The 21,594-nt window shown below is 45.6% G+C and overlaps 1 protein-coding gene across 1 annotated transcript in view; it reads left to right on the top strand.

The window, feature by feature from the left end:
* lama1 (laminin, alpha 1) overlaps positions 1-21,594 on the top strand; it is a 302,752-nt gene that overhangs the window by 145,444 nt on the left and 135,714 nt on the right. The window contains exons 21-26 of the mRNA XM_041189309.1: positions 536-716; positions 2,203-2,339; positions 10,013-10,249; positions 11,396-11,539; positions 13,011-13,190; positions 16,020-16,205. Coding sequence (XP_041045243.1) covers positions 536-716; positions 2,203-2,339; positions 10,013-10,249; positions 11,396-11,539; positions 13,011-13,190; positions 16,020-16,205 — 1,065 coding nt within the window. The remainder of the gene's footprint in view (positions 1-535; positions 717-2,202; positions 2,340-10,012; positions 10,250-11,395; positions 11,540-13,010; positions 13,191-16,019; positions 16,206-21,594) is intronic.

Genomic DNA, 21,594 nt, shown 5'->3' with positions numbered 1-21,594 from the left:
ACAGGGTGTCAGGGAGAGAAGAGTAATGAGATGGGTTTTAAATTGATCTAATCAGCGCTGACACAATTGCTGCTTTTTTGCAGTAAAATTCTGTGGTTCTGTGAATAATATTCATTGGGCTAAGAGTGTGTGCTATTTAATGTACGTATCGAGCATGTTATTAGTGTTTATTATTATTTCCTGCAAATCAGCTTAGTTAGGAGGCAGTGTGTGTTACAGCAATGTGCCAAAGAAAAATACTTTTTTTGTTTTGATTTATCTGGGTTTCTTGGTGTCCATTTTTAAAAATTTTCTCCTGGATTTTGAGATGTCCAAAATAGAATGTTAAAAATACTGAAAATAATGTGCTTTTAAATCAATTAAAATTAAAAGTCGCTTTTATTATCTTTACTGAGGAAAGTGCTAACCTGCCTGATACTTGCAATTTTAAGCTCGCTTACTCATTTGCCTGAACAATGCATACTTTTAGGGAATTGTTCAATTTGCTTTGGCCTCTGCACTGATGCCTAACCAATGCTTTTACTGTGCCTAACAGCATGGGTATTTTGGCTTGAGCACTGGACTGGGCTGCCTTCCCTGCAACTGCAGCCAATTGGGCTCAATCTCTGAGGACTGTAGCGATGACGGGCAGTGTCGCTGTTTGCCAGGGGTGAGCGGAGAGAAGTGTGACCACTGCGCGCACGGTTTTTATGGATTCCAGGATGGTGGCTGCACACGTAAGTGTTTACGCTACTTTTACAAGTGCACCTCGAAATCGATACTTTGTAAACACCCTTTTCAGTAGCAATTGCGTTGGCATAACTTCATTTTAAAAAGCAATATCGACCCCTGACATGGTATCAATATAACAGTATTGAGTATAAACCCCCAAAGACACTCTGCACAGTTATCTACAAAGCATGGGAATGTGTACTCCCTGTCTGCAACACAGAGCAGATTCTCACATAAAGAGAAGCCAAGTAATTGAAAGCCAAATTGATCTAATTTTCTTGGCTCTTTTTTCATTTTTGTCCCTTTCTCCTCTGTTGCTGGAGTACAATTCCCTTGTAGCTGCTTTCACTGTAGTGTCTCACAGAAGCTTCCACTTTTTTACTGTGTGAGCCTGGAGTCAGTTAGACTGTTCCACTCTACCGCCCATCAAACATGAGACCAACCTTGTGCTCACTTGACATACGCAAGAGCTTTCCAATAAGGTTGCAGGGGGAGAGTGATCAGGAGCTGACACACTGGCTGATTTCTTTTCGAGACTGGGGGCATTGAAGCGTTAGGTAACACAATATAGCCTAGGGTTCTGTGCCGGCCTTGGTTCAGTTAGTAGCACCTTTTGCCTCTGAGTCAGAGGTTATGGGTTGAAAAAAACACAATCAAGGCTAACACTCCCATGCAGTACTGCAGGATTGCTGCACTGCCCATGGCGCTGTCTTTCGGATGAGGCATTAAACCGCCTGCCCTCTCGGGTGGACATTAAAGATCCCCGGTGCTATTTTGAAGAAGAGCCTAGGAGTGATTCCGGGCCCCTGGCCAATATTTATCTGACATCAGAAAAACATCAGAGTCATTATCACGTTGCTGTTTGTGGGAGCTTGCTGTGGGCCTACCGGTTGTCGCTTTTCCCACATTATAGCAGTGACTACATTTCAGTACTGCTCCATTGGCTGTAAAGGGCTTTGAGACATCTGATGGCTGTGAAAGTTGCTTTATGAATGCAAGTCTTTCTTTCTTAGGGTTTATAAACCTGGATGGTTCATTGCAATATCAGTCAGTGCCTCTTACCCATTGCATCATCAGATGAGCTTGGTTGGTTTTCTTCTAACAGATAAGCTGAAACTGGCTGTGTGGCATTATTGTACAAATGCTTAGTTCGTTCTTCTGAAATTGCTCTATATTAACAAAGGCATTAAATCATTTAAATTAAGCTGGTTAATACCTATTCAAATAAAGACACTAATGCCGTGTTACAATATCAAACAGAAAAATTCGATATGCATACATTAAACTTTCATGTGATAATATTGTACAGCACAATTTATGGACTAATGGTGCTGAATATTGTTGCACTGAATAGTATAAATCCTCAGAAAATAAGTGGTCACGCAGAATTTAGTGCTGGACAGTGAAGTATAATATGTTTAATGAATATTTTTGACAAATGCAGAGTGGAACAACCCTCTCCTACAGAATCTCAATGTGTTTTTGCTGCAGCTTGCGACTGTTCCCACACACGGAACAACTGTGCAGAGGACTCTGGCCAGTGTATCTGCCCACCACACACTGAGGGGGCCAGATGTGAACGCTGTGAGGCCAACTACTGGGGTCATGACCCTGAAAGTGGATGCAAGGTATGGTAAGCAGCAACAAGGCGTGGCTCCACTTGCTGTTCTTGTGATCCTCTTTTCAGAAGTACGACCTTTATGACCCTTTTGATCTTTGACAACGGCTATCAGTAGATATTATCAATTATTAGTTCCCTCAGGCATGCGTGAATGACTAAATGAAACGGCCCATTTAGAATCGGTTGTTGGCACCTGTGCAGACTCTGAACTGCTCAGATTGAAGAAGCTGATAATGATTAGAAACTAGGGGTGTAATTTTTCATGCCCACCGGCGTCGGGTGTGTTCAGTGGTGTGAGTGGACAATATGGTGTGATTGATTTCACAGCGGCGTGAAACCAGTTGGCGATTGTCCACTCAGACCCGCCGAAAGCAGGCCCCGTTTCCCACCATCGGACATCAGGAACCTCATTGTAATACATCAGCATATCATTATTAGGGCAGCCCGCCAGAACCATCTCCCCCACCGCCCCCCCCCCCCCCCCCGCCCGCTGGATCGTCCATCCATGTTGGCGGGAAAGCACACCGACATGTTTCACAACAGCACATAAAAGGTGTGCACTTGGCGGCCTTCACTTTGAGGGGAACTGGGAGGTGAGTACACAGTAACATTGTGCAGCGCTTGCGAGGGACGCCTGTTGGACTTCGAGCTTGAGGGGCATTTGGGGGGTCGAGGTTAAGGGCAGCCTAGCCATTGAGGCATCCTGTAGGGGGGGAATGGGGGGTAGGGCAAGGGCAGCCCAGCCATTGAATATGGTGCACGAGCATTCAGGGTGGGGAGTAGGGTGGGTGAGGGAAATGGCCACGCATTAGGGAGACCTGTATAAAGTGACCATTCCTCTGCAACCGAGACAGTTCAAGTGCAGCCCATTGATATGACTGGAGTCGGGATTCTAGCTTATCTGTGCAATCAAGCAACGCAGAGGCATCGAAGTGCCACCAAGTGCTCCAGAGCTTTTCGCCCCCACCCCCAGCACAGATTAAAAAGCCATGAGCACTTTAGTGAACAGCAGAACAGTTGGACAACTGCACACATTGTACAATCTCCTTGCGAAAGCTGGCCATGGAGCAGTCACTGGTGGAAGTGCTCACAAGCCCCTTGCAATGTCAGCATCTGGGTTTGGACCAGTCTCCCCCATGGTTCAAACTAACAGTGCAGCTTTGCAGTGCAGGTTAGGAGAATGCCTGTGCCTGAGCTGAGAGCACAGCATGCAGTCCAATGGGCAAAGCTGTCGCCAATCGGTCAGGTGGACTGGGGCGGAGGTGGGTGTGGTTGCAGGCAGACATGCAGCGCACTAATCTCTGGCCATCCAAGTGGTGGCCAGCACTCTCCGGGAAGCATTAAGGGGCCTTCACACTTAACCAGGAAAACTCCATAGTACACCCATGCTAACCACTCTCTTTCATCCTTCAAGGAGTACCTCAGGACCATGGAGCCTGGTGAACTAGCTGTATGCCTGATGGCCTACAGAGAGCGAAGGCCGAAGGAGGAGAGCGTGATTGAGGATCCTGGCTGCACAGAGGCAGGAGCAGCAACCTCAGGAAGAAAAGGTGGCTGGGGCTTCCGCACATGCCGCCGAAGGATCTATAGATGCCGCCTTTCATTCCTGCAGATGACCGAGAACCAGTGTTGCCACAGACTGCGCATGTCTAGGGAACTGGTCGGTCACATCTGCCAGTTACTGCAGGATTTGGCACCACAGGAACATGGAGGGCAACCACTGCCAGTGGCTGTCAAAGTGACTGTGGTGCTTAATTTTTTCACCAGTGGCTCCCTCTGGGTTCCACAGGAGACCTCTGTGGGATTTCACAAGCCTCCACCCACAAATGCATCCATGAGGTCACGGACGCCATCTTTGCGAGGACACACAACTTTGTGCATTTTGCTCAGGACCAGGACAGCCAGGATGCAAGAGCGATTGGATTCGCCCAGATCTCGGGTTTCCCACAGGTTCAGGGTACAATTGACTGCACACATGTGGCGCTCAGATCTCCATCGAAACGCACGGTGAACTACATCAGCCGCAAGGGGTTCCATTTGCTGAATGTGCAGCTGGTGTATGACCACCAGAAACGCATCCTGCAGGTTTGCAGTTTCCAGGGAGTGTACACATTTCCTATATTCTCAGTTGGTCACAGACCCCTGAAGCCTTACAGGGTCCACATAAGCTGCAGGGTTGGCTGCTTGGGGACAAGGACTACCCGAAGAGGCCGTGGCTGATGACACCCGTGTGGCGGCCTCAGACTGCAGCAGAGTGACGCTATAATGAGGCTCATGCTGCAGCTTGTAACTTGGTGGAGCGGACCATCAGGGTGCTGAAATGAGGCTCTGGTGCCTGGACTGGTCTGGTGGAGCCCTGCAATACAGTCCGCAGAGGATGTTGTGAATCGTGGTCGTCTGCTGCACCCTTTACAACTTGGTGCTGCAATGGGAGACGAGTTGGCTGAGGAGGAACTGGAGATCTCCTCCGATGAGGAGGACGCCGATGGGCACAAGGTTGAGGAGATCCTCGGAGGCGACAATGCCAGGGATGAGGCCATCGCACTGGCTAGAACAGGCAAGCATGCTCGGAAGCCCTCGTAGCTGCTAGATTTGTGGAAGATGATGATGACGACATGCAGTGAGGTGATCCAGTAGATCCTAATATTGCATCTGTGAACGTTTGACTCCAGTCTGGCTTATGGCAGGACAAATACCCTCTGTGATAACGCTCCTGTCATGGAGACACAGTGGAGCCCCTAATAGTCACTCGATTGCAGGAGGATGATAATGACATGCAGTGAGGACACTTCATTGATCTTCACACAATCTCTGAGAATGTCTGACTCCTGTCTGGCTGAGGGCAGCTCAGTTGCGCTCTATGATCAGGGTCATATCATAGAGACACAGCCGTGAAACTTTAGAAGCAACTGAGCCTTTGTCCACTTCCACCACCTTCAGGACCACAGCATTAGTGGTCATAGATGCTGAAGAGATGGGGGCCAACTCCACCTTAAAGGTGCTGAGAGCACACAAAGAGAATGAGAGAACTCTGTGGCGCCTGCCCATTACATTATGGCAGCAATAACAAGCACTGCTGAGGCGCAGGCATCGGTAATATTTACAGGGAGTGTGAGGCCGGACCATCACTTTGGTCCAAAGGCTGCACAGGGAAGAGGCCCTGGAATGAGGCACTTGCCTTTATCTTGTGCAGAAAAGTTTCACATCTGAGTGACAAGAACACTTCTCACCAGAACAAGGAGCCATAGGCAAGGAGACATTCTTGGGAATTTATTGAAAATAGTGAATAGTCTGTACAAGTGATTAACATCTGTGCCATAAGACATAGGAGCAGAAGTAGGTCATTCGGCCCATCGACTCTGCTCAGCCATTCAATGAGATCATAGCCGATCTGATAATCCTCACCTCCACTTTCTTGCCATGGCCTTGATTCCCTTACTGATCAAAAATCTGTCTAACTCAGCCTTGAATATACTTAACAACCCAGCTTCTACAGCCCTCTGCAGTAAAGAATTCCACAGATTAACCACCCTCTGAGAGAAGCAATTCCCCCTCATCTCTGTCTTAAATGGGTGACCCCTTACTCTGAGATTATGCCCTCTGTTCCTAGACTCTCCAACAAAGGAAAACAACCTCTCAGCATCTACCCTGTCAAGCCCCCTAAGAATCTTATATGTTTCAATAAGGTTACCTCTCATTCTTCTAAACTCCAATGGGTACAGGCCCAACTGACTCAACCTCTCCTCATAAGAAAATCCCTCCATACCCGGGATCAATCTAGTGAACCTTCTCTGGACTGCCTCCAATGCCAGTGTATCTTTCCTTAGATAAGGGGACAAAAACTGTTCACAATATTCTAGGTGTGGTCTAACTAGTGCCTTGTGTAGTTTTATCAAGACTTCCCTATTTTTATACTCCATTCCCTTTGAAATAAAGACCAGCATTCCATTTGCCTTCCCTATTACCTGCTGAACTTGCATGCTAGATTTTTGTGATTCATGCATGAGGACCCCCAAATCCCTCTGTGCTGCAGCTTTCTGCAGCCTTTCTCTATCTAAATAATACTCAGCTCCTTTATTCTTCCTTCCAAGGTGCATAACCTCACATTTTCCCACATTATATTCCACCTGCCAAGTTTTTGTCCACTCACTTAACCTGTCTATATCCCTCTGTAGACTCTTTGTGTCATCCTCACCACTTGCCTTCCCACCTATTTTTGTGCCATCCACAAACTTGGCGATCCAGCACTGATCCCTGTGACACTCCACTAGTAACAGATTGCTGTCCTGAAAATGCCCCCCTTATCCCAACTCTGTCTTCTGTTAGTTAGCCAATCCTCTATCCATGCTTGTATACTACCCCCAACACCATGGGCTCTTATTTTTTAAGTAGCTTCATCTTGGAAATCCAAATGCATTACATCTACTGGTTCCCCTTTAAGTATCCTGCTTGTTACCTCATCAAAGAATTCAAATAAATTTGTCAGGCATGATTTTCCCTTCATGAACACATGTTGACTCTCTTTGATTATATTATGTATTTCTAAATGTTTGGCTATTACACCCTTTTTAACAGACTCTAACATTTTCCCAATGAAGGATGTTAAGATAACTGGCCTAAGGTTACCTGTTTTTTGTTTCCCTCCCTTTTTGAATAAGGGCGCTACATTGGCAGTTTTCCAACCCTCTGGGACTTTTCCAGAATCTAAGGATTCTTGGAAGATTACTACCAGTGCATCCACTATTTCTGTAGCTACTTCCTTTAATATCCTAGGATGCAACCCATCGGTTCCAGGGGACTTCTCGACCTTTAGTCCCATTAGTTTCCCTGGTACTTTTCTCAGGTGATAGTTATTGTATTTATTTCCTCCCCGACTTTTGCGCCTTGATTAGTTAGTATTTTTGGAATGCTGTTAGTGTCTTCTACCGTGAAGACTGATGCAAGATATTTATTCAGTTCCTCTGCCGTTTCCTGGTCGCCCATTTTTATTTCCCCAGCCTCATTCTCTAAGGGGCCTATGTTCATTTTGGCTTTTTGCTTCCTCTCTACATATTTAAAGAAGCTCTTACTGTCCATTTTTATATTCCTTGCTAGTTTACCCTCAAAAAATTTATTTTCTCCAACTTTTTTGGTCATCTTTTGTTGGTTTTTAAAACTTCCCAATTCTCTGTCTTAACATTAATCTTTGCTCGTGGCTACCTCTGCCAATTTGATTTTCCCAATCTACGTGAAGATTAAAGTCACTCATGATTAATGTACTGCCTTTTTTACATGCCCTTGTTATCACTTGACTTATTCTCTGTCCTACAGTATAGCTACTGTTAAGAGGCCTGTAGACTACTCTCACCAGTATCTTCTTCCCCTTGTTATCTCTTACTTCCACACTTATGGATTCTACATTTTCTAAACCAAGGTAATTTCTTGCTATTGTACTTATTCCATCTCATACTAACAAAGCTACCCCACCACCCTTTCCCTCCTGACTGTCCTTTCGAAAAGTCACATACCCCTGAATGTTAATCCTCAGCTTTGATCTCCTTGTAACCACGGCCCGAATTTTTCAGGCGGCAAGTGGGGCCCAGCGGGAACGGCGGTGGTGGGTGCGGAGCCGATCACCGCCCGCAATCAGCTCCGCTCCGCCATTTTACGTGGTCAGGCCAATTAAGGTTTGCACAGCGTAAGATGGAAGCAGTAGTGCAGCGCTACCTGTGCGGGCGGGGGGAGCAGAGAGAGTCGGGGCCAGCCCTGTTTCGCGCACGCACGCGAAGGTGCGCTTTAGCACGGAGCTGCCTCAGGGAGATTGAATCGCTATTGAAAATATTAAATGCACGGAGTAAAAATTTATTTAAACACGTCCCTTCGTGTGATTGTAGGAACATTTTTTAATTAAATTAATAAAAACTTTAGGAAACCTCATCCCGCTCGTGAATGAGGTTTCCTAACAAACATGAAGGCCGCTTGGCCTTTTCACCTGCCTGCCAACCTTAAGGTTGGATAGGCAGCTTTAACAATTAGCTTAATTACTTCGTTAATGGCCTTAATGGACCGTTTACATATCGGTGGGTGTGTCATTTTACACGTTGGCATGTTGGGCCCACCCCTGCACACTGACTGAAAAATCCTGTCCCATGCCTCCATAATGGCTATAAGGTCATATCTATTAACCTCTATTTGTGTTGTTAATTCACTTATTTTGTTCTGAATGCTATGTGCATTTCAGTAAAGAACCATTAATTTTGCCTTTTTACCATTTTTCCTCCCTTTGACCCTATTTGCTGCTTTTTTTTTATGTTTATACACCCTGACCCTTCCTGTCACACTCTGGGTGTCAATACCTAAGCAGCTGCTCTGCAATGCTGCCATATCCTTTTGCTTTGTAAGCCTGCGTATCCCTTCTCCAGAACCCTTCCCCCCCCTCTATTTAGTTTAAATCCCCCTCTACAGCCCTAGTTAATTGGTTCGTCAGGACACTGGTCCCAGCACGGTTCAAGTGAAGCCTGTCCCAGCTCCCTTCTACCCCAGTATTGGTGCCTGTGCCCCATGAATTGAAACCCATTCCTCCCACATTAATCTCCGAGCCACGCATTTAACTCCTTGACTTTATTTACCCTATGCCAGTTGACCCGTGGCTCACTCACAGTTACGTTGCGAGAGGACTGATGTGGTGGAGGATCCCCATGTGGGTGTTCTTTGCTGACCTCACCACTGCCAAAGGCACAGTCCACGCCCTTACCAGTCAGCACGATGACAAGCTCCTCAAAGTGAGTGAGGGGCCTAATGTGGGCCACTCCATCACTGGCCTGGGACCTCTCCCTGCTGTTGTGAACCAGCTTCTCCTGCATGAAAACGGATGGAGAGATTGTGAGCAGGACACATGGCACTGCATGGAATGTTTGTGTGGTGAGCGGAGCCATGGACTGGATGAGGATGCGAGCTCCAGAGGATATGAGCCTGATGGAGATGTGAGGGTGTGTGTGAGAGTTAGTGGTGTTGTCCCTTGAGGCATGAGATCCCTATGGCTGAGTGATGGGTTTGTGAGTTGAGTGTTGAGAAGAGTGACTTACCCTGGCGGAACGGATGAGGCCATTCGACCTCTTCCTGCACTGGGTGGCTGTCCTCTTTTACAGAGCATTGGCGCTGACCACCGCTGCCACTGCCTCCCATGCTGGATTGTCGACCTTGCTTGCTGGTCTTCACCCAGGCCAGGGACAGAGGACATCACGGGGTGGGCCACCACCGCATCCAGAAGGTGTTCCAGAGACGCGTCATTGAGTCGGGTGGGGGGGCTGCAGTCGTCTTGCCTTTCGGTGCCGTGTCTTCCATGCAGCAGTCCTGGGCTGGAAGCACTGAGAGCTGTGTGCATGGCTGCACTTTAAACATGGCGCCCGGCGTGAGGAAGCAGCGAGGTGTGATAGCGTGGCGGGCGAAACGGAGGACTGCATAATTAATGAGGGGAGATTGGGACGATACGGTGCGAACACCCATCATTGCAGCCAGCGGGTAAAATGCCCTTTTTCCTGCCCGCTATCTCACTTAGTGCAAATCTGGGACGATTCCGCCCTGGGTATCATTTTAGTAAATCTACTCTGCGTTCCTTCTAAGACCAGTATACCCTTCCTGAGGTGCGGAACCCAGGACCCCTCATAGATACCCACAATTTATTTTTTCTGTTTTGTGCAGCCTTGTAACTGCAGTGAAGTCGGTTCCGTTGGTCTTCAGTGTGACGGAACAAGCGGCCACTGCCTTTGCAAAGAAGAGTTTAGTGGAGAAAAATGCAACAAGTGTGCTATTGGCTACAGGGACTACCCACAATGCATTGCCTGTAAGTGCGATCCCAGTGGTACCAGACCTGATAAATGTGACCTGACCCAAGGAGTTTGCAGCTGTGAAGAACACACAGGGCTTTGTCCCTGTAAGGTATGTTATCACTGATATACAGTATCCTTAAATGAGAATTACTAAAGCTGATTCCACAGTACTAATTTTCTCATATTTTTTAGGTTCTTCAGCATCATGTGTTTCTCAAGAGAAGCAGAAAATAACTTGTCTCCAAACTTTCTGATAATGTGTTATTTCACATTTACCCTGCCTTCCTCTCCCCACCCCACAACCCCCCGCCCTGCAGAATGAGTTGACCTCTGATTTTTAGAGAACATTGCCAGATGCTTAACTGAGATAGGGAACTCATCAGTTGTTGGTGAGGACCTGAATTGTCCCACCTATTCCTTGCTGATATACAGGTGAAGCTGTGGAGGTGACAGCCAGGTGTATCCCACTGCCCTATGGAGCTGGAGGTTGAACTTCCCAAATCTTGCTGTGTCGTTGCCGATGAGAGGTCTGGCTCTCACTTAGCAGATGACAGAAAATTAGGGTGGGAGTCTGTCGAGCTACAGTCATGAGCCTCAGGTCCCCATCATCTTGGTGTCAAAAAGATGCCTGAACTGGCAAAATTAGGGCACCAGCAATTGGATGGGTTCAAAGTATGTAATCTATTCTTAACTTCTTTTTCAAACAAAAATCTATTTTTCATATTCTTTATAAAACACTTATTTTAGAAGGAGTTTTGCAAAGAAATGACACTGCTAATATAGTCCAAATGCTTAAATTCTTTATTTGGCAATCTGTTCCTCTTTCCTGCTTCCTTATTGAAAATCAAGCTGCATTGCACCTTCTCGTATTTATTTTACCCAGAACCTCAAGCTTCATGTATTACACAGCACAGAAACAGGCCATTCTGCCCAGCGGGTCTGTCCTGTTTATGCGTCACACAAGCCAACTCCCAGCCCTCTTCATCTTAGCCTATCAGACTAACTCTGCTAGTTGTTACTTCCTATTATACTCTACAAGCTTTTAAAACCCAGGTTCTTCATCAGCCCCTTTCAATCCTCAATGTTAATCTTCATTCATATTTGTTAATTTATGCAGCAATGGAGTGGAAACCAGTAGAATAATTAACTAAGCTTGTGATAGTTTTTTTTTAAACCAAACACTGTCCAGTCACAATGTGTGCTCTGTAGTTCTGAATGTTGCTGTAAATAATGAAACCATATACCCTCCTTTCAGGAAAGTGTTTCTGGCGTTCGTTGCAATGAATGCAAACCTGGATCATTTGCTCTCAGTCTCCAACACCCAGCTGGCTGCAGCCGTTGCTACTGCTCTGGAGTGTCTAATTCCTGCTCAGAGCTCCAAGGATTGGTCAGGATTCCTGTAAGAATACCTTCATAACCTACAACTAGAGGTAGACCAGTGCAAAACACCTCTCAGGCAGAAGAGGATTTTTAAATTTTATCCCTAGAGGAAATTGAAACATATTGACCCTTTAAAATTAATGATCGTTTATAAACATTCACTAGGGTCCAATTGATGGACTGAAAAAATAAAAAGGGATGAGGCCTTGGTCTTGCGTATTACAGTGGTATTGTTACTAGACCAGCTTTTCCAGAGGCCCAGACTAATGCTCCAGAGACATGAGTTTGAATCCCACCAAGGGAGCGAGGGCATTTAAATTCAATTAATTAATAAAGCTGGAATAAAATGCTAGTCTCATTAATAATGATCATGGAATCACTGAATTGTTGTAAAAGTCCATTCAGTTCACTGAAATGTCCTTCAGGGGAAGAAATCTGTTGACCTTAACTGGTCTCCCCTCCTTGTGACTCCAGATTCACAGCAATATGTCGATGATTAACTACCCTCTGAAATGGCCTAGCAAGCCACTGTGTTGTGTTAAAGAGCAACAGAAAAAATAAGTATTGTGGGTGTACCTACACCTCAAGGGCTGCAGCGGTCCAAGAAGGCAGCTCACTACCACCTTCTTAAGGGCAGTTAGAGATGGACAATAAATGCTGGCCCAGCCAGTGATATCCACACTCAAGAATGAATTTTTAAAACTCACAAAGTGTGAAAAGCTGTGAAATAGATACTTACAGTTCAGTGGTATATGTGGGTGAAGTGGTCAGTTTTTTTTGTTATTCTTTCACAGGATGTGGGCGTTGCTGGCTGGGCCAGCATTTATTGCCCACATCTAATTACCCTTGAGGAGGTGGTAGTAAGCTGCCGCCTTGAACTGCTGCAGTCCCTGTGGTGTAGGTACCCTGTGGTGTTAGGAAGGGAGTTCCAGGACTTTGACCCAGCGACAGTGAAGGAACGACAAAATATTCCCAAGTTAGGGTGGTGTGTGGCTTGGAGGGGAACTTGCATGTGGCGGTGTTCCCATGTTTCTGCTGCCCTTGTCCTTCTAGGCGATAGTGGTTGCGGGTTTGGAAGGTGCTGTTGAGGTACGCAGAGATACGTGAGCTGTATAGATCATTCTTGACCATGAAATGTAAATGTCATTATTAAAAATAAATCTGTAGGTCTTGCTTTTTAGCAAGAAATTATTTCATTTTTAGAAATATTGCTTAATTTTTATCACTTAAATAGTCAAGCTGAATAAGATGCCGAAAAATCAGATAATTAGCTGTGACATTACAAGTGAAGTGATTTCACAGCAGCCAGTGAAATATCATTTTAGATTGCAGTGGATAAGCTTGGTTCATCACTTATTGTAGCTGCAGATGTAGCAATGGCATATGAAAAGAATACCGAAAATACCAGGACCTGCAATGTGAAAGATAATAATAATTAGTAATACTAGTTATGCTCAACATTGGATGACATTACATCTGTGTCTATGTAGTTGACCCTGACTCCCGACCAGCTGATAATGCATGTCGTCAACCAAGGCAATCTGACGGGTACAACAGAGGGCGTCTTCTCCCAGCCCCCAGAGACCTTGCTGGATGCTGCACTAGTACAGAGGCACCTCCAAACAGAGCCGTATTACTGGTCACTACCTGCCCAGTTCACAAGAGATAAGGTAAGAAAAGCAGGTGCGAACTGAAGACCAAGGTGAAGGGAGTCAAGGGTTATGAGGGGCAGACAGGAAAGTGGAGTTGCGACCACAGCAAGATCAGCCATCATCTTATAGAGCAGGAGTAGGCCATTTGGCCCTTCCAGCCTGATCCACTGGATCAGGCTGGAAGGGCCAAATGGCCTACTCCTGCTCCCAGCTTTCTGCAGCAAAGGGCCTAAAAGTCAATGCATTAGCAAAACAATTAGCAAATAATAAGAAGACTGATATTTTCATGTAAAGCGAGAACTTACTCCCTTTTAAGTGGCAGCGTTTTGTTTTTTTTTTATTCTGGAGGCAGTGCTATGAAGTTAACAAAATGACTTACCTGCTTGTGGAGGTAGAGAAACCCACCTTGCCAAGTAGTTTTATCCTTTGTCTGAGAACCATAGCTTTGCCAATGGGAGATATACATTGCTGCCATTGAGGTCTCAGCCTGTGTTTTAGGCTAACAGAGCACATTACACATCTGTGGACAGATGTGTGAAGTTCAAGCTATGTTTGTCAGGATGGATAAACTGTTAATTGAGGAGTCGGAGACATGGCTTCTTCAGGAGCATCGCTTCTGAAGAGGTCGTGGACATTTGCCGTTCATCCAGATTAATGTGAATTATAAAGTACTCACAGTTTTATAGGTGATTGTTAAAAGAAATTCTGCTCTGAGCGCAGCTGTACTGCTACATAAGAGCTGTAAAAGTTAACCAATAAAACAGTCTACTCTTGCTTCAATAATTATATAGAGGCGTTGTTTCCGAATATTCAGACTGTTCTTTTGGACATAGTGGAAATGGGTGAAAGGATTTGCAGGCTGATTAACAGTCGGACAGGTTGCTCCTTCCATGCCCATAACTATCTTTATACCAGCTGAAAGTTCAGCCCAATGAGTCATCCTTAAAGGGAAATACTGGGGCCACCACCAAAACAGTAAGTTCTTTAAAAAGCACTTAGCTGAGTGTAGAGCTGTGAGGTGGATGAGTGCTCCCCCCCTTATTCACTGCAGTGCCAAAGACCCACACAATTTTCACTCTCCCTCCCAATCACCCACCGTCCTCCCGATCGTATATCTCTTTCCTGATCACCCAGCTCCTTCCCGATCATTTCCTCCTATCCATTCTTCTGGTCAATCTTCCCTAACGATCATTGGCAAAAATCTATTGGTATCAGATCTAAAATGATTAATTGAGCTGGGATTTTGCTGTTTTCTTTTGCCGGAGCGAGTTCTATGCTTCTACCACCCACTGTGTGAAGAAGTGTTTCCTGGGGTTCATTTTATGGGTTACCCACGGGCAGGAAAGCAGGCAGGTAGACCGGTAAATTAGGACGCCATGCTGTTGGCCTGCCCCACCCCCACTGCGATTTTATGAGAGGTGGGGAGGTGCAGGTGGGTTACCCACCTGTGGCCCAATTGAGGCCCTTAAGCGGGCAGTTAATGCCCAATTTAGGGCCTCATCCTGCTGCCACTCTGATGTAAAGGGTGGTGGGAGAGGCCTGCACCCAACATGCAGCCTGGCAGGTTTAACCCTGTAGGCTGCTGGTCAGTGCCTCCTTAACCTTAACCCCCACCCCAACACACACACACAAACACACAAACAAACCCCAAACCCCCCCCCCCCCCCACCGCCCCCCACCTCCCATCTCCCACCTCACTGCGACCTGTTAGATGGCCGCAGTGAGATCTTGGACTTACAGGAATATCTGGGTCCATCACTGAACACCACATCCTTGACCTACCTGCAGTACTGGCAATGACCACTGCTGGTGTGCAAAGCAACTGGCCTCTAATTGGCCAGCAGCTCTGTGAGGCAGGACTTGCTCCTGGAGACATACAGAAGTCCCGTCTCATACGGGACTTAAAGGGCCAAGCCTGAAAAATCTCAGCAGGGTGAGCCGGCTAAAAGGAGGTGAGCATGACCCCGACATTTAGGCTGGGGCCTGGGGATCTCTCCTTCAATGTAAAATTCAGCCCCTAACTTCTCTTCTGAACTGCCTAGCTCTGATTTTAAGGTTATGCCTCCTTGTCCTAGACTCAGCACCAGAGGAAAATGTTTCTCTCTATCTACCCCATCAAATCTGCTCAAAGCCCTAAAATCTCAAATCAAATCTCCCTATAACCTTCTACATTCCAGAGAAGGCAAGCCTTGTTTATGCAATCATTTCTCATAACTTAACTGCTGGATCCCTGACAATATTCTCATGAATCCACAGTGCACTCCTTCCAAGGCCAATATCTCCTTTCTGAGGTAAGGCATCTAGAACTGTACACCGTACAGTTACATGTGATCTAACCAGGGCTTCCTATGGCTCTAGTGAAACTTCCTATTTATGTTCCTCTGGATATAAAGGTGAATGTTGCATTAGCCTTTTTGATTAATTTTGTACCTGACTACCATGCTTTAGTGATCCCTAAATCTCTTTGGATCTCCACTGTTCCTAGCTTTTCATCATTTAAACAATACTCAGTTCTGTCTGGATTTTGTATATGTAAATGTGTCACAAACTTAAGATCAGGCTTGTCTCAGACCCATCTGTTGTCAGCTTCGCAATGTCGATGATATTGTCTTTGTTCTCTGTACAGTGTTAGGTAATTAGCCATAGTTCATGAAGGACCGTAGGCATCTCTCTCCATAAGAGCGAGACAGTTGGTTATGTATATAGCTTGAGGGGCACAACTCCACATCACGCGAGGGCAAGATAAAGAGACAGGCCTCCATGGACTACCACAATGATCATGATTTTAAAAACCCTGCAAACTTAAACCTCACAGGACCTTGAGATGTTATACTCCTTCCTCCACAGCTTTTGGCTTACGGAGGGAAACTGAGATATGTAGCTGCATTTTATGCTTACGACGGCTCTGGAAACTTGAACCTGGAACCTCAGATCCTACTGAAAGGAGGTCACAGCAGCAAAATTGTAATTTATAGGAACATCCCAACTCCCGCAAATGGACAGCAAAGCAGAAATGAGATAGACCTGACTGAGGTAAGCCTGGTACCAAGTGAGTTAAACTATCAGATCTTGTTTTCTAATCACCGTTGCTTGTATTTCATTTTAATTGGTGCAAATTAAGACACATTTTAGAAAATAAGAAGTAATTGAAAGCCTATCATTTACTTTAAATATTGTGAAAGTTTTACTATAAATATTTCCATAGAAGTTCACAGCACAGAAAGAGGCTGTTAATTGGGGGTGAAATTGGACATGGGTGAGGCTGCAACTTCACTCCAGTCACACCTTATAAGCCTGATAATCAATTCCATTGACTTCAATAAAGTTGAATGTCAGGCAGATCTTATTTGCTTAGTCACTCATGCGACATGGGCATTGCTGGCTAGGCCAACATTTATTACCCCATGCCTAATTACCCTTGAGAAGCTGGTGGTGAGCTGCCTTTTTTGAACCTGCAGTCCATGTGGTGTAGGTCCAATTTTCTGCAGTGGTTGTTTTGATACCACTGAGTGGCTTGATGGGGCCATTTCAGAAAGCATTTAAGAGTCAATCACATTGCTGTGGGTCTGGAGTCACATGTAGGCCAAACCAGGTAAGGACAGCAGATTTCCTTCCCTAAAGGCTTTTGGTCAACCAGGTGGATTTTTTTGACAATTGAAAATGGTTTCAGGCCATCGTTAGACTTTTTAAATTCCAGATTTTTACTAAATTCAAATTCCACTATCTGCCATAGTGGGCTTCAAACCTGGGTCCCCAGAGCATTACCCCTGGGTCTCTGGATTGCTAGCCCAGTGACAATACCACTACACCACTGCCTCCCCCCTTAGGCAACTGATACCATTCTCCGTGTTGAGTTACAGCCCATGTCTCATTTCATCCCTTTGTGTCCTGTGCTGGCTTTTTGCTCATCATTTTTGTGTCAGCTCCTGCCTATAGCGATCCAAAACTGATCCTATTTCCCAGCTCCCTTCCCTTAGGCCTGACTCTTCCACTGCTCTAATATTTATCCAATTTTCCCTGAAGAGTTAAGATCTTATTGAAACATATAAGATCCTGAGAGGATTTGATTGGGTAGATACCGGCAGGATATTTCCTCTTGTGGGAGAGACAAGAGCTAAAGGACACAGATTAAGACTAAGAGGTCTACCATTTCAGATGGAGATGAGAGGTTTTTTTCTCTCAAATGGTCATTAGTCTGTTGCATTCTCTTCCCCAGAAATCAGTGGAGGCTGGGTCATTGAATTTAGTCAAGGCTGAGTTAGACAGATTTTTGATAGACAAGGGAGTCAAGGGTTATGTGGGGGACGGACAACATAGTGGAGTTGAGACCATAACCAGATTAGCCATGATCTTGTTGAGTGGCAGAGTAGGCTCGAGGGGCTGAATAACCTATTCCTGCTCCTGAGTCCTATGAGTTACAGTGGTCTTTGCCTCATATACTCAGTATAGCAAAGCATTGCATATTTTTAAAAGCTCTCCGTGTAAAGAAATTTCTCCCAACTCCCGATTCTTTTGACTTCCTCATGTTGACCTCCACATGTCCAACTCAAGGGGCTCGCTTCAGCTCACTTTCTAATTGGTGCTAATTTCTTTATCACCATATTCCCCATCTTAATTCAATTTTTTTTTCCACCTGATTTGCTAATATGCAAATTCTTTTCATTGGGATTGAAATTCAATTAAAACATCTCCCGTCTGACTGGCTAATGTGCACATTTCTTCATTGTGATTCAAAATTTAATTGAAACCTGGCCATATGCAAATTTTTTAGAAAGGGGAAGGCGAACCAGTCCAAAAGCTTGAAATACCTTCTCAGGAAAAGAAAGTTGCTTAATGTTAGTTTTCCCCATCAGCCTCTCGACAGCAGCTAGGAAATTAAAACATTCATAGCATAGGAGACATATAAAACTGCTTAAGAAATTACTTAAAGCTTAACCACAAAATGGACCACTTTCTGTTTTGAGCGTGGGGTCTAACCTTGATGTTGGATCTAGCATGTCGTCCACTTCAAACTGCTCTGCACCACTGCCAACCTGCTATGACCCCTTTTCAGGGCCTCTCTGGCCTGTTCTGACCACCTCAACCCATTCTTCAGCTCTCACGAACCCCCCACCATCCTGGGGGCCCCAGGACCAGCACCGCCCAACCCCCAGTTCAACCCATTCTCATAAATCTCCCCATGCCTCTTCTCCAAGCCCCTCTGGGAATCTTTTCAGCCAAGCTAATTTCCAACTCTAAATACACTTACATAGTGCTACAAGTTGTGTCACCGGTATAAAGTTTGGTCCACCGGAATTCAGGCCTGAAGGTCATTAACAAGTGCATAGTGGGAGCGTTCTGTGCCGGGATTGACTCTGAAATTGAGAGATCACTAGACAGATCGGGGCAGAATTTCAAGCTGGTGGCTGTGGTTCTCAGCACATGTGCCCCTAATGCTGCTAGCTACCTGGCATACCTCTTACCAGGACTGGCAAACTTGAGAAGTTACCCTTTGATATCCCCAAGCCTCTGCAGTCCCAGTACCCACTGAGTTTGAAATTCTGCCATAATCTCCATTACTGCAATTCTCTCTGTGTGTTGGAAGAGCCTAGGACTTGTTGCCCCACTGCCCCTCCACCCTCACAATTCCACTCCCACCCAACACCTCCCCCACCACCACCACCACCACCACCACCCACCACCCTCCCACCCCCACCCCTGCCTCTCCACCTTGACCGTAGAAAGCAAGCTTGGGGCCAATTCGTATTATAAGTGGATGGTGTGTGGAGCAATTGTGATGCCCACACATGTCCTTGGCAAGTCCCAAAGCCATTTTGAAAGTGGGGATGCGAAACTCAGCATTGAGCTACATCAGACATCAGAGCCTAAATTCAGGAGGGTAAGGGTGCAATCATGGGAGGGCAGGTGTGGAGAAACTGACAGTTGGCGTAAAGATTTTTGATATGTTAACAGGGGTGTTCATGCTCCTCTTGACCCAGTAGAAATCATTTCTAATAATGGAAACATACCAGCCTTGATTTGAACCTACGTCAACTGGGAGTTAGGTTAAAATCACGGCTACCATTTTTTTGTGAGAGGCCTTATGTTAAGAGCCAATGGTTAGGATGTTCTGCACCTTGTACCTCGTACAATGGACAGAGTTTGCACAACACATGCCCCACTTGTTGTTGTCTGAAAATTACATTGGGATCTGATATTTGTCAGAATGTTAGAAGGGTAAATTTTGTAGCACCGCACTGCCTATATGCCAAGAATGAACTCTTGGACACGACAGCAACAACGTGTATTTATATAATGCCTTTAATGTGATATAATGTCCCAAAGCACTTAACAGAGGCATCATAAAACAAAATTTGACACCAAACCACATATGGTCAAAGAGGTTTTAAAGAGTGTCGTAAAAGAGGAAAGCAAGATAGAGAGATGGGGAGGTGTAAGGAGGGAATTCAATAGTTCAGGGCCTAGGCAACTGGAGGTATGGCCACCAATGATGGAGAGATTAAAATCAAGAATGTTCAAGAGGCCAGAATGAGATGGGTACCGATATCTTGGAAGGTTGTGGGGCTGGAGGAGATTACAGAAGTATGGAGGGAAGAGGCTATGGAGGGATTTGAAAACAAGGATGGGAATTTCAAAATCAGGATGTTGCTTGACTGGATGCCAATGTATTTCATTGAGCACGGAGTGATCAGGAGGCAGGACTTGGTGCGAATTAGTTGGTAAGAGTTCTGGATGACCACAAGTTTACTTCAGTCTGTATTCTTTAATGATGTACCCACCTGAAATAAACCAATTGCCACAACCGGTTGAAAATAGTGGCAGGTAGATGAGGATTGGGAACAAAATGCTAAATTAAACACCATGATTTTCAGAACACTGCTGACCCATTCCCAATCCATTTGTGGTAATACAGATTGGCCCCTCCATTTCCTATCTTTCAGAGCTGTCCATTTGCCTGATGATAATCTTAAGATCCTCATTCTAACAGCACCAAGTCCCAGATCCCGTATGATGCCAAAGCTCAGATCCCTCACTTTAGTTAATGTAAATTCCTTGTTCACACCCCAGCCCTACAAAACGTCAGGGTTACCAAACTGTACAATGTCCCCAGTGTCACTATATACCAGGAACCTACCTCAAACCAAATACATTTACCCAGTGCTTAAAGGAAGGTAGGAGCTAAAGATTGGATACATAGATAAAGAACCATACATTCGTAATCAAGACCACTGATTTGCACTTTTCCTGACTCTGAATGGAATTGTGAAATTTGAACTCCAAATGAGCCAGAAAGCTTTGGGGCAGAATATTGCGCTTGTCAGGCGGTCATGTGTCCGACCTGAACAAGCGTAAAATGATGCTGAATGGCGTCAGGCGAGCATCCCAACGTTATCACTCACTCTCGCTATATTTCAGTCAGCGGGTGCGTGTGGGAGCCGACAACATGCCCGACAACAATTAAGCCGTCTATTAAGGCCCTTCATGAAGTAATAGATTCAAATTTTTTGCTGCCCATCCAACTGTTTGGTTGGCGGGCAGGCGAATAGGCCAAGCGGTCTTTGAATTTTTGACGAAACCTAATCCACGGACAGATGAGGTTTCGACCAGTGATTTTTTTTTTTAAAAAACCCTTTTAACACTCATATTTAACATGTTCCTGCTCACACACGAGGGGACGTTTTCATCATTTTTAATCTCTTAATTTTTTTTTATATTAAAAATCTTCAGCTCCCTAAGGCACAGAGCTGCCTCAGGGAGCTTCTTCTGTGCGCACCCACGCGCATGCACAAACTTTGGCACTCACGGTCCTCTCGCCCCCAACCCAGCGGTGCTGCAGCGCGCGTTTCACACCAGCTAGCCGTTAATTGGCCAGCCAGCATGAAATCGCGGTCGGTGTTCGGTCGCGGGCGGAGGTCGGCTTCCCGACCGCTCCCGGGCCTACCCACCGGAAAATCCTGGCCTTGCACAAGTAGAATTTGACTCATTCAGTCACCATGGTTGAACGGCCTTCATGACACAGTTAACATGGGAGCACTGTTGCTATAAAATAACATATCCTCCAACTCACTGCAGCCTTTACAGTTTGGAAAGTAAGTCATGTGGGTTTTAATTTTTGATAACACTTACGAATGTTTCAATTAGCAATAACTAACATTGGTTAGTTCTCGTTTTTGTGTTTATTTAGTTAAGGCTATATAATTAAGCCTACAAAAAGAAAGTACTGGATTTTAAGGGGAGATTATTGCTGAACGGGCAGAATTTTACATTCCCTCACTGACGGTAAAATTTCTCTGATGGCCTTCCCACCATGCTCCTGCCCACCCTGACCTCTCAGCAATTCTATGATGGGATGGGGAAGGCTTAGGCCTAGGCCAGCCCGCCTGCTCTTGCCTCAGTCAAGGCCCTGAAGTGGCCAATTATT

The sequence above is a fragment of the Carcharodon carcharias genome, chromosome 6, assembly GCF_017639515.1.
Source record: "Carcharodon carcharias isolate sCarCar2 chromosome 6, sCarCar2.pri, whole genome shotgun sequence".
NCBI classification, from domain to species: Eukaryota; Metazoa; Chordata; class Chondrichthyes; order Lamniformes; family Lamnidae; genus Carcharodon; species Carcharodon carcharias.
The sequence above is the reverse complement of the archived record's forward strand: the minus strand, read 5'-3'. Positions and strand labels throughout refer to the sequence as shown.